The 17,538-nt window shown below is 34.2% G+C and overlaps 1 protein-coding gene across 1 annotated transcript; it reads left to right on the top strand.

Moving 5' to 3' along the window:
- The first annotated feature begins 2,852 nt into the window (after positions 1-2,852).
- Positions 2,853-15,132, top strand: LOC113074892 (cadherin-10-like). Its single transcript, XM_026247611.1, has 11 exons — positions 2,853-3,201; positions 6,463-6,757; positions 9,197-9,316; positions 9,784-9,951; positions 10,379-10,566; positions 10,651-10,904; positions 12,672-12,808; positions 12,910-13,031; positions 13,185-13,293; positions 13,478-13,729; positions 14,507-15,132. The coding sequence occupies exons 1-11, from the start codon at positions 2,983-2,985 to the stop codon at positions 14,995-14,997; spliced, it is 2,355 nt and encodes a 784-aa protein (XP_026103396.1). The 5' UTR covers positions 2,853-2,982; the 3' UTR covers positions 14,998-15,132.
- Positions 15,133-17,538: the final 2,406 nt, after the last annotated feature.

The following is a 17,538-nucleotide window of genomic DNA, read 5'->3' on the forward strand; positions in this document are numbered from 1 at the left end:
TTCTGACGTCAACCAGATTTTCATTTTCATCCAAAATTCAACGTCTGACCAACGTTAGAAATCGACGTCAGTCTGACGTTGGGTTCTGACGTCAACCAGATTTTCATTTTCATCCAAAATTCAACGTCTGACCAACGTTAGAAATCGACGTCAGTCTGACGTTGGTTTCTGACGTCAACCAGATTTTCATTTTCATCCAAAATTCAACGTCTGACCAACGTTAGAAATCGACGTCAGTCTGACGTTGGGTTCTGACGTCAACCAGATTTTCATTTTCATCCAAAATTCAACGTCTGACCAACGTTAGAAATCGACGTCAGTCTGACGTTGGGTTCTGACGTCAACCAGATTTTCATTTTCATCCAAAATTCAACGTCTGACCAACGTTAGAAATCGACGTCAGTCTGACGTTGGTTTCTGACGTCAACCAGATTTTCATTTTCATCCAAAATTCAACGTCTGACCAACGTTAGAAATCGACGTCAGTCTGACGTTGGGTTCTGACGTCAACCAGATTTTCATTTTCATCCAAAATTCAACGTCTGACCAACGTTAGAAATCGACGTCAGTCTGACGTTGGGTTCTGACGTCAACCAGATTTTCATTTTCATCCAAAATTCAACGTCTGACCAACGTTGGAGATCGACGTCAGCCTGACGTTGGGTTCTGACGTCAACCAGATTTTCATATTCATCCAAAATTCAACGTCTGACCAACGTTGGAGATCGACGTCAATATGACGTTGGGTTCTGTCGTCAACCCGATTTTCATTTTCAACCAAATTAACAACGTCTGACCAACGTTGGGATCCAATGTCAGCATGACGTTATATTGACGTCCGGTGCCTGCTGGGATGGCTTTGGAATAAAAATCAATTTGTGAATGAGGATTGCCACTTCGTTCACTTGCAGACTTTGTTTTAATCGTTGTTTGTGACTGCAGAAAAAAAAAAATAATAAATAATTTACGCACAAGATGTTAACATAATTTCAATCAATACAAATTTTCAGAGGTGGTGCTGAAAATCGGTCTCTAGATATTGGTCTCTAATTTCACACTATTTTACTTGATAATCATATATGCAGATTAAACTCTGTATATTTTAACAAAACATTTGCCACAGAAGTAGCCCAGCTAGTATACATAGTTTATTATAATTTTTTTTTTTTTTTTTTTTTTTTTACCCCAAATCACTGTTTATTTTTCTATTTTATCCCAAACAAGTGTGAATCCTGGTCCAAGGCAGATAAAAAAATAAAAAAATAAAAAAAATAAAAGTAATGGTTAGGTATTTGCTATATTCAGGAAAAAAAGGACTATGCTCAACTAAGAATAAAGAAAAATATTACAAATCACCAAACTTAATGCAACAGCACAAATACATGTTCATGATACACTCTGGGAAGGAGACACAGGAAAACACTTTGATAGAGGGTTTAAGCCAGCAAACAAAAGTTTTACAAACAGGAACTCTGGGACGACATTTACAATACCAGATACTGAACTGAGAACAGGGAACACTATTTATGCACATGAGAAGACGAGGGGATGATGAGACACACCTGGGATCAACAGAAATAAACGGGACACCTGCAGTAAAATTAAGACAGTAGGAGAGGAACAGGAAGGACCAAATATGGGCATGGAAACACACAGAGAGCATAATACACAAAAACTGGGAGCAGAGTCTGACATAAATACAATAGAGCAAAGATACGAATACAAATAAAGAGTTTATTTATAATACATTAAACAAATGTAAAATTACAGTGCATATTTTGCTGTATAAATGAAAGACCAATCCCTATTGAAAGCTATCACACCAAGAGATAATTCTAATACCAAGAGTACCGCAATACTTATTGTGAGTGATGTATCACTGTTTTTACGTTTGGTGTGAATATAGTTACATCATGACAACATACGCTAAAACAAATAACCCTAACTCAAACCTAACCCTAAACTTAAGCTCAGTACAGCATTAGTAGCAGATCCTTAAAGACAGCAATACTGTCTGTAGCAACTGGATCTATTTGTTTATACAGTATGACTGTTGTCTATATTGCCCCACAGCAGATTGTAAAAATGTACAGTAATTGGTCATATCGATCACAGTGCCATTCACACAAAAAAAAAAAAAAAAAAAAAAAAGGAAAACAAATGATACAAATAAATAAAAATCATGCATTGTGAATTATCATCACTAAATTATAGATCTTTTTAAGAACTTTTTTGTTCAAAATTATTTTTTTTATAATAATTGATGTATGCTATATTATCAGTCCATCTTATGAAATGTGTTTTTTTTTGCAAAATCATTCAACGGTTCATCATCTGATGGTTAAAGTTCTATAAATGCAATAAGAACAAAGCAAAATATGTTACATGTTCTGCGAAACAATTACATGTTTATTCTATTAATGTGTAACCTAACAATGTATTCTAATATATAAACACTATTAAAAACGAATTGTATTGATTTTTTTTTTTCATTTATTCATCATCAATGTTTTTAATTTGTCATAAATAATGGAACATTTTTGGTTAACCAATGATAACAGTATGTCCTGACCATGACCCAGACCTGGTGTACTAAGCCATCTTAGCTGTGTTTACCGATGCAGGCATTTCTGTTAATTGCAAAGGCATGTTATATATGCAAGGTTTTGTGTCTGGCTACATGTTTGATCTTTTGTGAATAGAATACTGCATGAGGGCCCTGTGGGATATACTCCATGGACAACAAAGGGATTACAGTGTAAGAAACGGGTGTTGCAACTTGACAAGGGCTGCAATGACCTCCAACACACTGTAACTTTTTGCTTTGATTATTTTTATAGGGAATCAAAGGAGGATCAAAGGCAATTCTACAATGTCAGGGTTGCTGATGTTGCCATCTACATCCCTTTCAATTCAGCACTGCCCTCCCTTCTTAGCTTATTAATAAGGAGTCACTGCCATTGTACCGATCGTTTGGCTGCAATGATAATGAATCACTTCCTCTGGCTGCTTTCCCTGGTCTTTCCGCACCTGAGCTCTCCAGTCATATTGCTCGAGAGAAGTGATGGGAATCTCTTTCACTTGAACCATCTGATGAAAGGAGATAAACTGGTGCTGCACAGATCCAAGAGGGACTGGATGTGGAGGCAGTTCTTCTTGTCGGAGGAATACATGGGAAGTAACTATCAGTACGTTGGCAAGGTGAGTGTCCACGATAACACAGGCCCAGAAAAAGCCTTCTTGTCTAGCAAAACAGGGCTTGGAGGAGATGCAAGCACTTGAGTTTTGCATTACTCTTTCATTTTCCTGAGTTTTATGTGGTTTGACACTGGATTTAAACACAGCACTGTGTGGCAGGAAATTTGAAAAACTTGATGCCATCATCAAAGAACTTTAAGTGGCACAAATATGAATTACACACTCACTGAGGCATGAATATTCACAGAGGCAGAGAGACAGAAAGTGAACAAGAGAGGGAGAGAGAGTCATTTTGAGATGGAATGCTTCGTACCAGGGTTTAGTTTTTTACCGCTCTCATTTCCAGGACAAAGTGGCTCCGCAGAGACCTGACAGGAATCAACAATTATGGGCTATTTCACTCACTCTTTTTCATTCCCCCCAATTGACTTCGAACCCATCTGCAGTGGCTGTGTGAAGGAAGGCTCTGCAATTCATCAAGCCGCGGTTCAGAGGCATGCTATATTTATGCCACATTAAACATGAAAGAGGAGTCCATACTGACATTCAGCAGCACAGTCCCTGTTATTAAAACACTGACAGTGTTGTATACATACAGAAAACATAGAATACATCAAAGAGGCTTAAAACGGTGTTCTTTTTCCCGCAATAACTCTTGTTTAGCATATAACACATACTAATAAGGGCACTTGGTCAAAATGGTCAATGAATGTTGGGCATGCTAGACTAAGTACTTTTGATGGAGTACTTGGCTACAAGTCAAATTTTAATTGCAGGTAGCAAATCAACCTTATTTTTCAATGTGAAAGTAAGGTATTTTTTTATTCATGTGAAAAACTTCTGGTTCATAACATCTATAGATAAATATAAATTTAGAGCAGTGATTATAATTCAAACCATATATTAATGTTGTGTTTATTATTACGACAATACATTAAAATATTAGGATAAGAAATACCTATTTGCAATTAGCAGTTTATACAGCCACAAATACCTGGAAGCCACATACATTAAATGGCTACGTCCACTCTTACATTAAGAAAGAGTTGGAAAAATGAAACAAATGCCAAATTGAACAAGTGGACACCGAAACAGCTCTTGACAGGGAAGTCAAGAGATACATTTATCTTTTTACCGTGTAAAGGAATAAAAGATTTGTAAATTTGTATTCAGGTCTTGTGATTTCAGCTATATTAGGTATAATGAATATTACGATTCAGTCGGATTCTGGGATTCATGATTCGATTCAAGAAAGATTATTCATTATTCATTATTGATTATTTTGCTGTTTAAATGCAAAAACGCTAGCTAACTATTTTGTCGAAACCGAGTTCTGATTTGAGATTCAATTTTAATGTAAGTTTCGCTGTCCTTTTTATTTGTAGAAAAGGCATCGCAGTCTTACTGAAATAATCCGTTGTGATGGTAGAAGTGATGCTTTACAAAACATTGAATCAATTACTTTGCAAACTGATTGTTGACTAAGGACATCTGCTCGTCCTTTCCATACAAATGCAACAAAGTGTAGCCTACAAAGTGTAATCTACTAATAGCAGAATACCATTAAAGTTGATTGAAATTATATAAAAAGTATATCATAATGAATCCTTGTTTGTTCAAATCATGACTTTGGTTTGGTATGCGTTTCGAAACAAAAGATTCAAACAGGTTTAGATTTATTACAAACAAATCACTTTTACATTAAACCCTACAGCAGACATTTACTAAATCGAGGGTTTTGAGAATGTATGGTGTATGAGAGTGTATGATAATGTAGAGAGTGTATAGTGTGCAGTGTCTAAGTCAGAGCACAGCTTTTATGTAAGGCCAGATAAATAGCTGCTTTTGGAACATTCTGCTTTGTGATGTTTTTTTTCTTCGTCTTTCGTTTGCCCTCTCCATCAGTCAGAGTGGATAGCATAAAGTGTTTGTTATGAGATCCTGCTGAGTGTGTTTGAAGGGTCAGCTGGTGGACTCAGACCACTAGCTATTTCTAAAAACAGCCTTTAGAGCCCAGGATAAATGCATTACATGGCCATGACTCTGACCAGATGCAGGACCTGAATCCGCACACATAAATGCACAAAACACCTACTTTTTTGATTCACTGAAGCATGTTAGAACCCATATAGTCTCATCACACTGGTTGAAATTTAATTAAGCATCAGATGGTGACAGTTGGACAGCTTAAGGGCAAATAAACTCATTTAAGGGAAACTAAATGACCCAACCAGTGGGATGAATCAGGGTGACTCTTCAATTACAGGAACTTTTCTTTCCCCTTCTACGATTTTAAAGGGAAAAAAAAATTAATGTTTAATGTCTTCTTTTTTTTAATGAGTCTTACCTAACATTTAAAGTGTTGCAGTGAAGAATTTTATATTTTAGGCTTGTTCTTACTCCCAGACTTTAAAACCTTCCTTTATAATAAATACAATAATAAAAAATAAATAATAATATAAACTAGGGAAATTCTAGTTTACACTATTTTATTTTGTTTTATTTTTTTTTTCTCAAATAAAGTGTTATTTTAGATTATTACTATGTATATTATTATTATTATTATTATTATTATTATTATTATTATTATTATTATTATTATTATTATTATTATTATTATTATTATTAGGCCATTTCAAAAAGACAAACATGCTAAAACAGAATTTAATTAAATGGCAAAAAATAATAATAATAATAAAATAAAATAAAATAAAATACATCAGTCTGTTTTTATATAATACTATATAGAGGACAGTGATGAGATCCAGTTTTATGAGTTTATTCCAAGTGGCAGGATAACAGTGAGGACAAAGTGGGCATAAATACAATTCTGATTAGTATTATCACTATTAAAATGAAAAGTCATGGAAATCAATCATGTTCTAAAATGTCTAGGAACATTTTGTATTTTTAGAAATGCAAATGGATATGCAATGAAAATGCAGTGGTAAAAACGGACTAAAAGCTTCATTAGTATTTAATGGAATATGTTCTGAAGACTTGTACTCTTAAGACTGTGGCTTTTATGTGTTTCTATTGTCCCTAGAGAGCTTTCCCTCCAAAAGATGATTCTTCTAAGCTGCTAGCCATGATTGAAAACATGTCTAGCTGTTTAATAAAACATGACAGCATATCATATTAACATTTTGTTGAAGGAAAGGCTTTTTATTACTCTACAGTTTTTGATTTGAAAATATCCACAAATTATTGTGCATTGTGATAAAAAAAAAGGGTGAAGTCACAGTCTGTTTTCTGTCCATGCAGCTTCGCTCAGACAAAGACAGAGGGGATGGAACTGCCCGATACATTCTCTCTGGGGAAGGAGCAGGCACAGTTTTTCGTATTGATGAGAAGTCTGGGGATTTACATGCTACACAGAGACTGGACAGAGAGGAAAAGGCCTCTTATACACTGCAGGCCCAGGCTTTCAACAAAATCACGGGGCTCCCTCTGGAGCCTGCCACTGAATTCATTGTCAAGATACATGACATTAATGACAATGAGCCCAAATTTACCAAGGCTGTCTACACTGCCAGTGTACCTGAAATGTCAGATGTCGGTGAGTGGATGAAAATTACTTTTTCTCTCTGTGTTGTTATTTGAAGTGCATTTATTTATTTCCCCTGGAATACTGCACCAGGGTGTGATATTCCTGTCACTGCAGTGTTTTAAGGTCAAGGATGCCTCAGTGCTATTGGTTTTTAGAATTGTTTAGTTTTTTTTCTTCATTTGACAAGTCTTTGGAGCATGTAGTGTTATGGAGTAGAGCATGTAGTCAACAGTGAGCTACACTTTCACAATATTTTGTTTTATTAAGGTTGCTTTGTTTTGGCTTTGAATTAAATGTGCTGTATGTTAGGAGTGACACAGAGTGGTTGAACTAGGAATTGCAGTCCAAATTCAAAATACTGGAGAGGGTTTTTTTTTTTTTTTTCACCCAGCCCCTCCTCCTGAGACTTGATGCACATGCAGGTTGCCAGATTGACGACGAATAAAATGAAATGTGCTGTGTTTTCCTGCCTACTGGCAACCCGGGTGCTGAAATACATTTGAGTAAAATGGCAGTGGGCGGTTTTCACAAACCAAAACAACGACAGACATTTTCAAAGGAGATTAATTGACATTAGCACTGCTTTTCAGATAAACCGGTATGTTAACTTAGCACGTATCTTAAATATCTGCAAACATATTATGGTATTTTTAAGCTTTAGTGGAGTTTTGAAGTCTTTATCTTGTTGTTAAGTCTTTCATATATATATATATATATTTTTTTATTATTTATATTTTAGGGATGTTTTGGCTTTGATTTAAGCCTTTAAACTCAAATGTTTTACTCAACATTACTAGCGGAGGATTTAGACAAAACTGAGTTAGACTTTGACAACAATTTGTTTGTTTTGTATTTTTAATGTTTTGTTTTGTCTTTGATTTAATACTTTAACATGTTGACCTATAGTTACACAACATTTTCTGCATGATTTATTTTATTTTTATTATCATTATTTTTATTATGTGTGTGTGTGTGTGTGTGTGTGTGTGTGTCCTGAAATTTAAAAACAATAATGAATAGAAAATAAAATAATAAACGAGTTATAGCGCCACATAAATTATTTTTAAAAACACAGGATAATTTGATGCAGTCAAGCGGTCTAGAGACCATAAAGTACTAGGAAACATTCTAAAATGAGTTCTGGCATTTTCTATTTATTATTTGGTGTTTGTTGCCGCATAAGTAAATAAAAATATCTATAGCAAATATGATTGGTACCATGGTTCTATTAATAATAAGAAATAATCCTATTACCTAAATAAAGCAGTTTTCTAGGAATCTAGGAAACCATTTTCAGGTAGTCAAATGCAAATATATGTAAATATTAAAAACCAGTGCCCGCTAGGCACTGCCTCTCTTGAGTCCTGATGTAGTGCCTGATGGAGGAGATTGTATTTGCTCATCTTATCACATTTTCTATTTACATCTAATTCCCATTCGCACATCATCTATCACCACTGTCTCACACAATCAGTGACTCTGTGCTAGCAGTGACACTGCATCATAAATATTCACAGCGCATGAATATTCAGGAGATTCATGCTGCTTCTCAGTAACATCATAATAACCTCTGGTTATCCCGTTTCCAATCAAGTCAGTCCTCAAGCAGTGAAGCAGTCTGTTTGGTATCGTCTCCCCAAAGAAAATCTAATGATGCTCTTCCTTCTCTGATAGGGGTTCTCATGTTCAGCTGGAATCTAATACAAGGGGCTGTACATCTTATTTATGAAATTATTACCCTCAATCAGGTGCAAAGTGTCATCATATTATGAAGCACCCATTACCCTCTGACACACAACCCTGGGACAAAACCAATACCATCTGTGTTTTCCAGTTTAAGGAATGGTGGTAAATCAAGGTTAGAGGCGATGTAGCCTTTGAATCATAATGACTGCTAATAATTCAGTTCAGAAGCTAAGAAAGGACCCAACTATTTGTTTCCTTTTCATAACTGCACCCCATGATAATCAGTTTATTGAGAGCTTGGTTCTTCACATCTGAGCAATTGAATATCATATAAATGTAATTCCAAACACAATCCTTATCCGAAAAAGTTGTGTATAGATGCAAATTGGTTTAATCTTAATATTAAAGGGGCTGTATCTTCTCCACTGCTACCCATAGGAACTCAGTTATGTTCTCAATTATGCTTGAGTGGAATGTTGACATTTGCCTCAGATGCTCATCCTAAAATGACTATAAGGAGAAATAGATATTGGCATACAGTATGTCAATAAATGCAATGTATTTGAAAAAAAAAAAAAAAAATGATGAGAAGCTAATGATTTCTGATGGCTGACTTTTGAATTTTGGCAAATCTGAGGACATTTTATTATATTGTTGATGTTTTTGGGTGTCTCCATAAACTAGAAGAAGGAGACGTAATCAAACATCTCCATTTGCTCCCCTTTCCATTCCTCAAAACTCGTTTGTCTCTCTTTTTTATAGGTACTTTTGTAATAGAAGTCAATGCCACTGATGCAGATGATGCCACATACGGGAACAGTGCCAAACTAGTGTACAGCATCCTGCAAGGGCAGCCCTACTTCTCTGTGGAACCTGAGACAGGTGAATCCTCCAAACATCTTGTTGAAAACATATTCTCTGCTGACATACTACTACGATGGATGCCTGAGGCCATTTGACAAAGTGAGGCAGGGATGTGACTTTTTATGTGGAATGTCTGAAGCATAAAGATCACACTGCTGCACCTGGCTAACACATCCAGCTACAACTAGAATATTTGTTTTACACAAAATAGAATAAAAATTTGGAATAAAACAAATTACTATGCTGGGCTTGTTTTATTACCTTTTCTGGGAAGAATGGAAGTTAGGTTTGATAAATGTTCCAATATAAAAACTTACAGATGCAAAATATTAAGATGAAAGTATAAACACAATGAAAGGTAAACACTGTCCCTTTAAGAAAGTAGTGCTATAAAACAAATTATTAGATGAAATATTAAGAAAAATGTTAAGTATAAGTTTCTGTTCAGTATGCAGTAGGTTACCCGGAATTTTTTTTCTGTGTAGGAATTGTCAGAATAGCCCTTTCCAATATGGACCGAGAAGTGCGAAATGAGTATCAGGTGGTTATACAAGCCAAAGACATGGCAGGACAGATGGGTGGTCTGTCTGGAACCACCATGGTCAACGTCACCCTTACAGATGTTAACGACAGCCCGCCACGTTTTGCATACAGTAAGATATCACTCACTTAAAAATGCTTGTTAATTCAACATGCACTGCAACCCATCTATTGTTTAAATTGTTTTTCTGATATATTGTACGTCTTTATCTGTGAGTTGTATGTCTGATGCATTTCCAAGTGAGATGGAGCTAAAAAAAAAAAAAAAAAAAAATGAGTTCACTAAAATACTGCTTAAATAGCTGCTTGCTCTTGGTCAAAATTGTTGTTAAAATTTTAGCATGGCCAAAGTGACATTTATTGTGAAGAATAACGTGCACCAATGAAAATACAACTAGTATTTCCCACAAAGAATGCATTTAGTAATTAAATAAGATAGATTTTGACTTTAAAGGCCATGACGGGCTTAGAATTGAGACCAAAAAGGGCATACAATTGTTGTATATGGTTGGAATGAACATAACCTCTTTCCTTTTCAAGGTTCTTACCACCTAAGCACTTATGAGTCAGCAGAAATCGGATCAAGTGTTGGTCGAATTAAAGCCAATGATGGTGATGAGGGAGAAAATGCTGAAATGAAATACAGAATTGTAGATGGAGATGGCAAAGAATATATCGATATAATAACAGATGAGATAACTCAAGAGGGTGTTATCGTTGTCAAAAAGGTAAAAACCTGTATCAGTATATATATTTTATGATTTATAAAGCTACGACAATATTAACAAACAATCTTCTTCATCTTCATACAGAAATTGGACTATGAAAGCAAGCGTGTTTACACAGTGAAAGTGGAGGTGACTAACACACACCAGGACCCCAACTTCGCTGTTCTGGGCCCATTCTTAGACACAGCCATCGTCAAGGTCACGGCCAAAGATGTAGATGAGCCTCCTGTCTTCAGCAGACCTCAGTTTGTCTTTGAGGTCAATGAGGACACACCAAAAGGAATAGCAATTGGAACTATTACAGCCTGGGACCCTGATGCCACACATTACCCAATCAAGTGAGCATTTGAAATATTTAATTATTCAACAGTTACTGCAGGGAATTCACTAAAATGATCTGCACCCACGATAGCATACGGTAGTTTATTTCCACACACTGTCTTCCCTGCATCCGAGTCTCTAAATAAATTATGCAAATCAGAAAATTGCACACACACACACACACACAAAAAAAAAAAAAAAAAAAAAAAAATCTGTTGAATCAACTCTTTAAAATGACAAAAATGCAATGCAATGCAATGGAATGCAATGCAAAAAAAAAAAAAAAAAAAAAAAAAAAAAAATATATATATATATATATATATCCAAATAGTGTGTTTGGGATATATGCCCAATTTAAACTCTTCTTCTTTATTTGATTATGATTTGATGAATTGCTGCTGTGATGCCTAGAAAATGTACACAAGCACAAATAGTTCTGACTTTTGGTATATAAGGCACAGTGGGATAATTTACAAATCTCATAAACTTATATTTCATTCACAACAGAATATAGAAAACATATCAAATGTTGAAAGTGAGACATTTTGAAATGTCATGCCAAATATTGGGTCATTTTGGATTTCATGAGAGCTACACATTCCAAAAATGTTGGGACATGTAGCAATAAGATGCCAGAAAAGTTAAATGTACATAAAAGAAACAGCTGGAGGACCATTTTGCAACTTGTTAGGTCAATTGACAACATGATTGGGTATAAAAAGAGCCTCTCAGAGTGGCAGTGTCTCTCAGAAGTCAAGGTGGGCAGAGGATCACCAGTTCCCTCAATGCTGCAGTGAAAAATAGTGGGGCAATATCAGAAAGGAGTTTCTCAGATAAAAATGACAAAGAGTTTGAAGTTATCATCATCTACAGTGCATAATATCATCCAAAGATTCAGAGAATCTAGAACAATCTCTGTGCGTAAGGGTCAATGCTGGAAAACCACATATTTTTCCCTTAAAATGATACATTTTCTCAGTTTAAACATTTGATATGTCATCTATGTTGTATTCCGAATAAAATATTGCAATTTGAAACTTCCACATCATTGCATTCCATTTTTATTCACAATTTGTACAGTGTCCCAACTTTTTTGAAATTGTGTTTGTATATATATAGTTTACAAATTTAAAATTGTTTTGTACAGTAAAGTGTCAGAGAAATGCTCACAATTGGCTCTGAGAACAATATATATATATATATATATATATATATATATATATATATATATATATATATATATATATATATATATATATATATATATATATATTGTGACTTGTGCTTAATAGGTACAAATAATACAAAATATGAAGTAAAATTTACAACAAGAAATAAATCTCATTGTGAAATACAAAGTCACATTTATGATTTGAAGTCACCATGATGAAAAATAAAAACAGATCAATTAGGCAAAACATTTTAAATAAGCCACAATTAATTTAAAGTAGGTAAATTGCAAGAAATGTCATTTTTTTTAAATCTAAAAGTTGCAGGAGATATAAAGTTACAAGTATGAAAAATAAAGTGGAAATTATTATTTATTTATTTATTTTATTCATAGACTGAAATGGGCTTCCATATGATTCTGTATGGTTATAAAACAAACAGATATTTTATAATAATAAAAATAAAAAAATTAAAATAATTCCCTGGCAGATGAACTTTGTCTAATCGAATCCAGTTTATAATAAATGTTATTGAAAGCCAACCCTTCTTCAAACTTCAGGGAATATCAGTGACTGTTTCAGCTCTTTTTGTTTCTTTCTTAAACCTGTCCATAGATATGCAATAGATGAACACACAGACCCAGAGAGACTCTACCACATCGACCCCAAGAATGGATCCATCACAATTATTAAATCTCTTGACAGGGAAGTGTCAAAGTGGCACAACATCTCAGTCCTGGCCAGTGAAATGAGTAAGTAAATACATGCATAAAGAAATAGGCGATGACACATCATATATATATTTATATATACTGTCTGCTTTACATTGCTTTAATCTATATTATTCCTCTAGATAACCCTCATCAAAGAAGCCGTGTTCCTGTATTGATAAAGGTTTTGGATGTGAATGACAATGCGCCAGAATTCGCCATGATTTATGAGACATTTGTGTGTGAGAATGTCAGAGCAGGGCAGGTATTTATACTCTATATTTGCTTTTTACTGTTTAGCCATAAAAGTGAAAAAAAAAAACTATAAAAAAAAATTAGACTAATAAAAATATTATTGTTTTTTATATACAATGCAGTCAAGTGCAATGCAAGTTCAAAATCATGTCTACCATTCCAGCACATACAGACTATCAGTGCCATCGACACAGACGATCCTCTTGTGGGTCATAAATTTGTATTCAGCTTGAGTTCAATGAATCCAAACTTCACCGTCTTTGATAATGAAGGTGAATAAATCTTTCCTTTGACATTTCAATCTTGAATCTTATGGAAAATGCATGTGTTTAATCTTCTTTTCTGTTTTGGCACCAACAAAAACAGCTTTATTTTTGCTGTTGTTTGACTCAGCATGAGATAATATCTCCAGCTCTGACTGTTTGAATGTTCTCTTAACCCCCACCTCTCCCAAAGATAACACAGCCAGAATCCTGACCAGAAGAAGTGGATTTAACAGGCGTGAAATGAGTGTCTACTATCTGCCGGTAGTTATCTCCGACAGCGACTACCCCATCCAGAGCAGTACCAGCACGTTGACCATTCGTGTGTGCAGTTGTGACGCCACCGGCAACATGCGCTCCTGCAGTGTCGAAGCGTTGCTGCTCTCTGCTGGCCTCAGCACTGGGGCGCTAGTGGCGATACTTCTTTGCATCCTCATCCTGCTTAGTGAGTTTATGCAGACAGCAGGGTTTTATCATTTGCATCATAGCCCAAGGCATGCTTATTATAGGCTTATTTATTTATTGTATTTATTTATTTTTTATCTAGGTGCTATATATATATATATAGTGTAAGTATAAAGTGTAAGTGCAGTGCAAAGTCTATATATATATATATATAATGTATATGTACATGTATATACAGTACGCATGTTTAAAAGTGTTAGTGCAGTGCAAAGTCTAGTGGTATTTTCTCATTTAATGCAAGTGAATGTTTCAAGTTTGAAGTATAACATATCTATACTTTAATAGTGATTCATGCTGAAAATTCAGAAAAAAAACAAAAAAACTTTTTGTTTATAATATATTTGTTTGTTATTTATTTATTTTTTTTAAAAAAAAATATTTCCTACTTTTTAACTATTAACCGTATGGAGAAAATACTTTATTTCTAAAATTAGTTTGGGGGGTGCTGTTTTAAGTCATGAAAATGCATTTAAGTTTAGTTAGTTTAGTAAAATCTGAATGTGAGCTTGTGGCTTTAAGATTATTAAATGTCCTCCATACATCACCAGAAAAGTATGATCTTTAACCAGAAGATCCATTTTGATTTAAAATTACAAGTAAAAAAAAAAATAAATAAATAAAATGCATGCATGAACAAATCATTCTCAATAGGATCAATAAATTGCATTAAAAAAAATTAAGATTTTTTAATTTTCATTTAATGGAGACTTTAACAATGATAACACTAACACATGTCTATCTCTTCACTCTTTTCCAGTGATTGTGGTGCTGTTCTCAGCTCTAAGGAAGCAGAGGAGGAAGGAACCGCTGATCTTTTCCAAAGAGGACGTCAGGGATAATGTAGTCAGTTACAATGATGAAGGTGGCGGCGAGGAAGACACGCAGGCCTTTGACATCGGCACGCTGCGCCACCCAGAGGTGATCGAAAGCAACAAGCTGCGTCGTGACATCATCCCAGAGATCCTGTTTCCCTATCACAGACCTTCACCCATGAAGGAGTGCGCAGATGTCAGAGACTTCATTATTAGCAGACTGCAAGAAAACGACACAGACCCTTCCGCGCCTCCCTATGACTCTCTCGCCACTTATGCTTATGAGGGCAATGGATCAATTGCTGAGTCACTGAGCTCTCTGGAGTCTTCTGTGACTGAGGGAGACCATGAATATGATTACCTCTCTAACTGGGGCCCGCAGTTTAAAAAGCTTGCTGAAATGTACATCGGGAAGGATACGGGAGTTGCCAACTAGGCTGCCGTTCAGTGACATTCATATTCTCTGTATGTACGCTCGGATCTCATGCTGTGCTCTGAGGCATAACTTGAAAGAAAGAAAGAAGGACAAGGATACTTCGCAAGTCCTCTTTCTTTTGTTTTCTACCAACATAAGCAGAAATTCACTTTTATGATGGGTTTTTTATTTTTTTTATTTTTTGTGGACGGTGTTGTGGTAAGGTGATTTTGTGTTAAAAGGAGAAGTGATTGTGATTTAGATTTTTGTCCATAAAAAAAAAAAAAAACCTTAACTGAGGAGCAAAATGAATGGATGATTTTGTGACTTTCAATACATGGACAGTGAAAAGACTGCCTTCGTCTTATAACAGATTGGAAAGGACTCTTCCCTGTTCCTCTTCCTTTGATGATGGTGGAGTATCATTCATCACAAATCACGTTTTTGGTTTCTTGACGTCATTACAAAAATAATTAATGAAAAAAACAAATTAGGTTTCTTAAAATTCTACAAATGCATTTTTTAGTTGCTAACTAAAAATATATAAATAATTTATTAAATAAATAAATTAATGAATAAATAAATAAATAAGAATCTTTGAAAATAATTTCTCCAAATTACTTTCTTTGTTGAAACACACACAAAAAAGTAATTTTGATTCTCTTTTTTATTCAGTTACAGTGAATGGGAACTGAAGCCTTTAAGCTTCAAAAAATATGCAAAAACATTCTAAAATATATCATAAAAGGTGCTCCATAAAACTTTTGAACTATATTTCATGTCTTTTTAAATAGTTTGATGCTTTGTGTGAGTGTAAATGTGAGTTAAGTCTTTAAGAATTTGTGTCATATTTTCAGTGAACTGACTGATTCACTTCACAAAATTGGTTTAAATGATTCATTCACAAATTAGACTGATCTGGTTCCCAAAAATACACGCTGGCTCAATATAGGAAATATTATTTGTGAATAATGTTAAAATGTTGGTGTATATCTCACAAAAAATAAATAAATAAATATATATATATATATATATATATATATATAAATATATATATATATATATATATATATATATATATATATATATATATATATATATATATATATATATATATATATATATATATATATTGTTTTACTTCAGAAGTCTTAGAATTTTGCACACTAGTTATGTATGGATTTTCTTTATATGTTGCTTTTGCTACCTTTTTAAATCTTGAGAGCTTCAGATCTCATTCATTCGTGACTGTATGCAACAGAACAATTAAGAAAGTTTGAGAAAAACTTAGAAAGGTTTGGAACAATGTGATTGTGAGTAAAAAATTAATAAAAATAAGATGTTATTTATTTATTTTTTATTTCTTTGCTGAACTGTCTTTTTAACAGGACTGTACATAGAGGAATTTCAGTTATATTGTCATCATTTAAATGTTTCATCACAGACTCTGCCTCTCTACACAGCTTGCGAAGTGTTCTCTTGATGAAACATACTGTCAGCATTATCCTGACAGCACTGAAAGCATAGAAAGGAACAGAGGAGCATTTCCACATCTGTTTGAGATGTAGTTCAAATCAACTTTATTTGCTTGTGTGGAGTTTGCTTAATTTGCAAAACTGCAGATTACACTGAAATCAAACAAGAATGCTGCAGTACACTGAGCTTGTGTGAATGAATGTTGTCAAAGTGTTTTATATTAACATTTTTTAAGTATATATTTTAATAAAAAAAAATATGAATGACCCTACAGCCCCCTAATTTTTCTGTTAGTCTGCATTTTTAAGGTTACATCTTTATACAAGATACATCTTTATCACTCACAAAGGCAAACAAATACAGTCTTTCTTTCCAAGAAAACTGAGCTTGAAACCACAATAGGCTCATATACTGAAACAAATTAAATTTCAAGAGGTTTATCGAAGTTTGGTTGATTAGGAGAATATATCAAATGAATTAAAATAATCAAAACAGTAAATCATTCCTACAAAGAATTTTCAAACAAAAGAAAAAAAACAAATACAGAATTTAGGTAAACTGGTAAATAAATAAATAAATAAATAAATAAATAAATAAAAACATAAGAAAAATATTTAAGGTTTCATTTATCTGTCCCAAAGGCCAATAAATAAGGTCTCTGCTTTTTCAAATGTCTCCAGTATCTAAGGATCGTGGTACTCTGTTCTTTCACAGTGTCTTTACTCAATAATAAACAAGAGGTCATGGTGATGGGAAAACACAGCAACTCAGTTCATGTCCCTTTTCTGCGATTTGTATGTAGGTCCTCAGGTTACCATCCCTGGGGCCTGAAGAAGTGTTCACATTGACATCAGTCTGGAGTGACAAAGCGGCCAGAACTGATTTCCAGCAGCACAGGCATCAGTGACAGGACTTGGCTTTATCCAACAATACAACAAAGTAGATATTAGATTAACTTTATGTGCAGTTACTCAATGCAATGAATACTAACAGGAATGTAGACAGCGTTGCAGTGATCCATCTCTTGTGAGACACCAGTGAAGTGTCAGCAAGATGGAGAAGATAATGTTGCTGTGAGTGATTTTA

Source organism: Carassius auratus, unplaced genomic scaffold (assembly GCF_003368295.1).
Source record: "Carassius auratus strain Wakin unplaced genomic scaffold, ASM336829v1 scaf_tig00015588, whole genome shotgun sequence".
NCBI lineage: Eukaryota > Metazoa > Chordata > Actinopteri > Cypriniformes > Cyprinidae > Carassius > Carassius auratus.

Coding starts and splice junctions, on each gene's coding strand:
- LOC113074892 (XM_026247611.1), top strand. CDS start 2,983: ATGATAATGAATCACTTCCTCTGGCTGCTTTCCCTGGTCTTTCCGCAC. Junction 10,567..10,650: donor GTGTTATCGTTGTCAAAAAG/GTAAAAACCTGT, acceptor ATCTTCATACAG/AAATTGGACTATGAAAGCAA. Junction 13,294..13,477: donor CACCGTCTTTGATAATGAAG/GTGAATAAATCT, acceptor CCTCTCCCAAAG/ATAACACAGCCAGAATCCTG.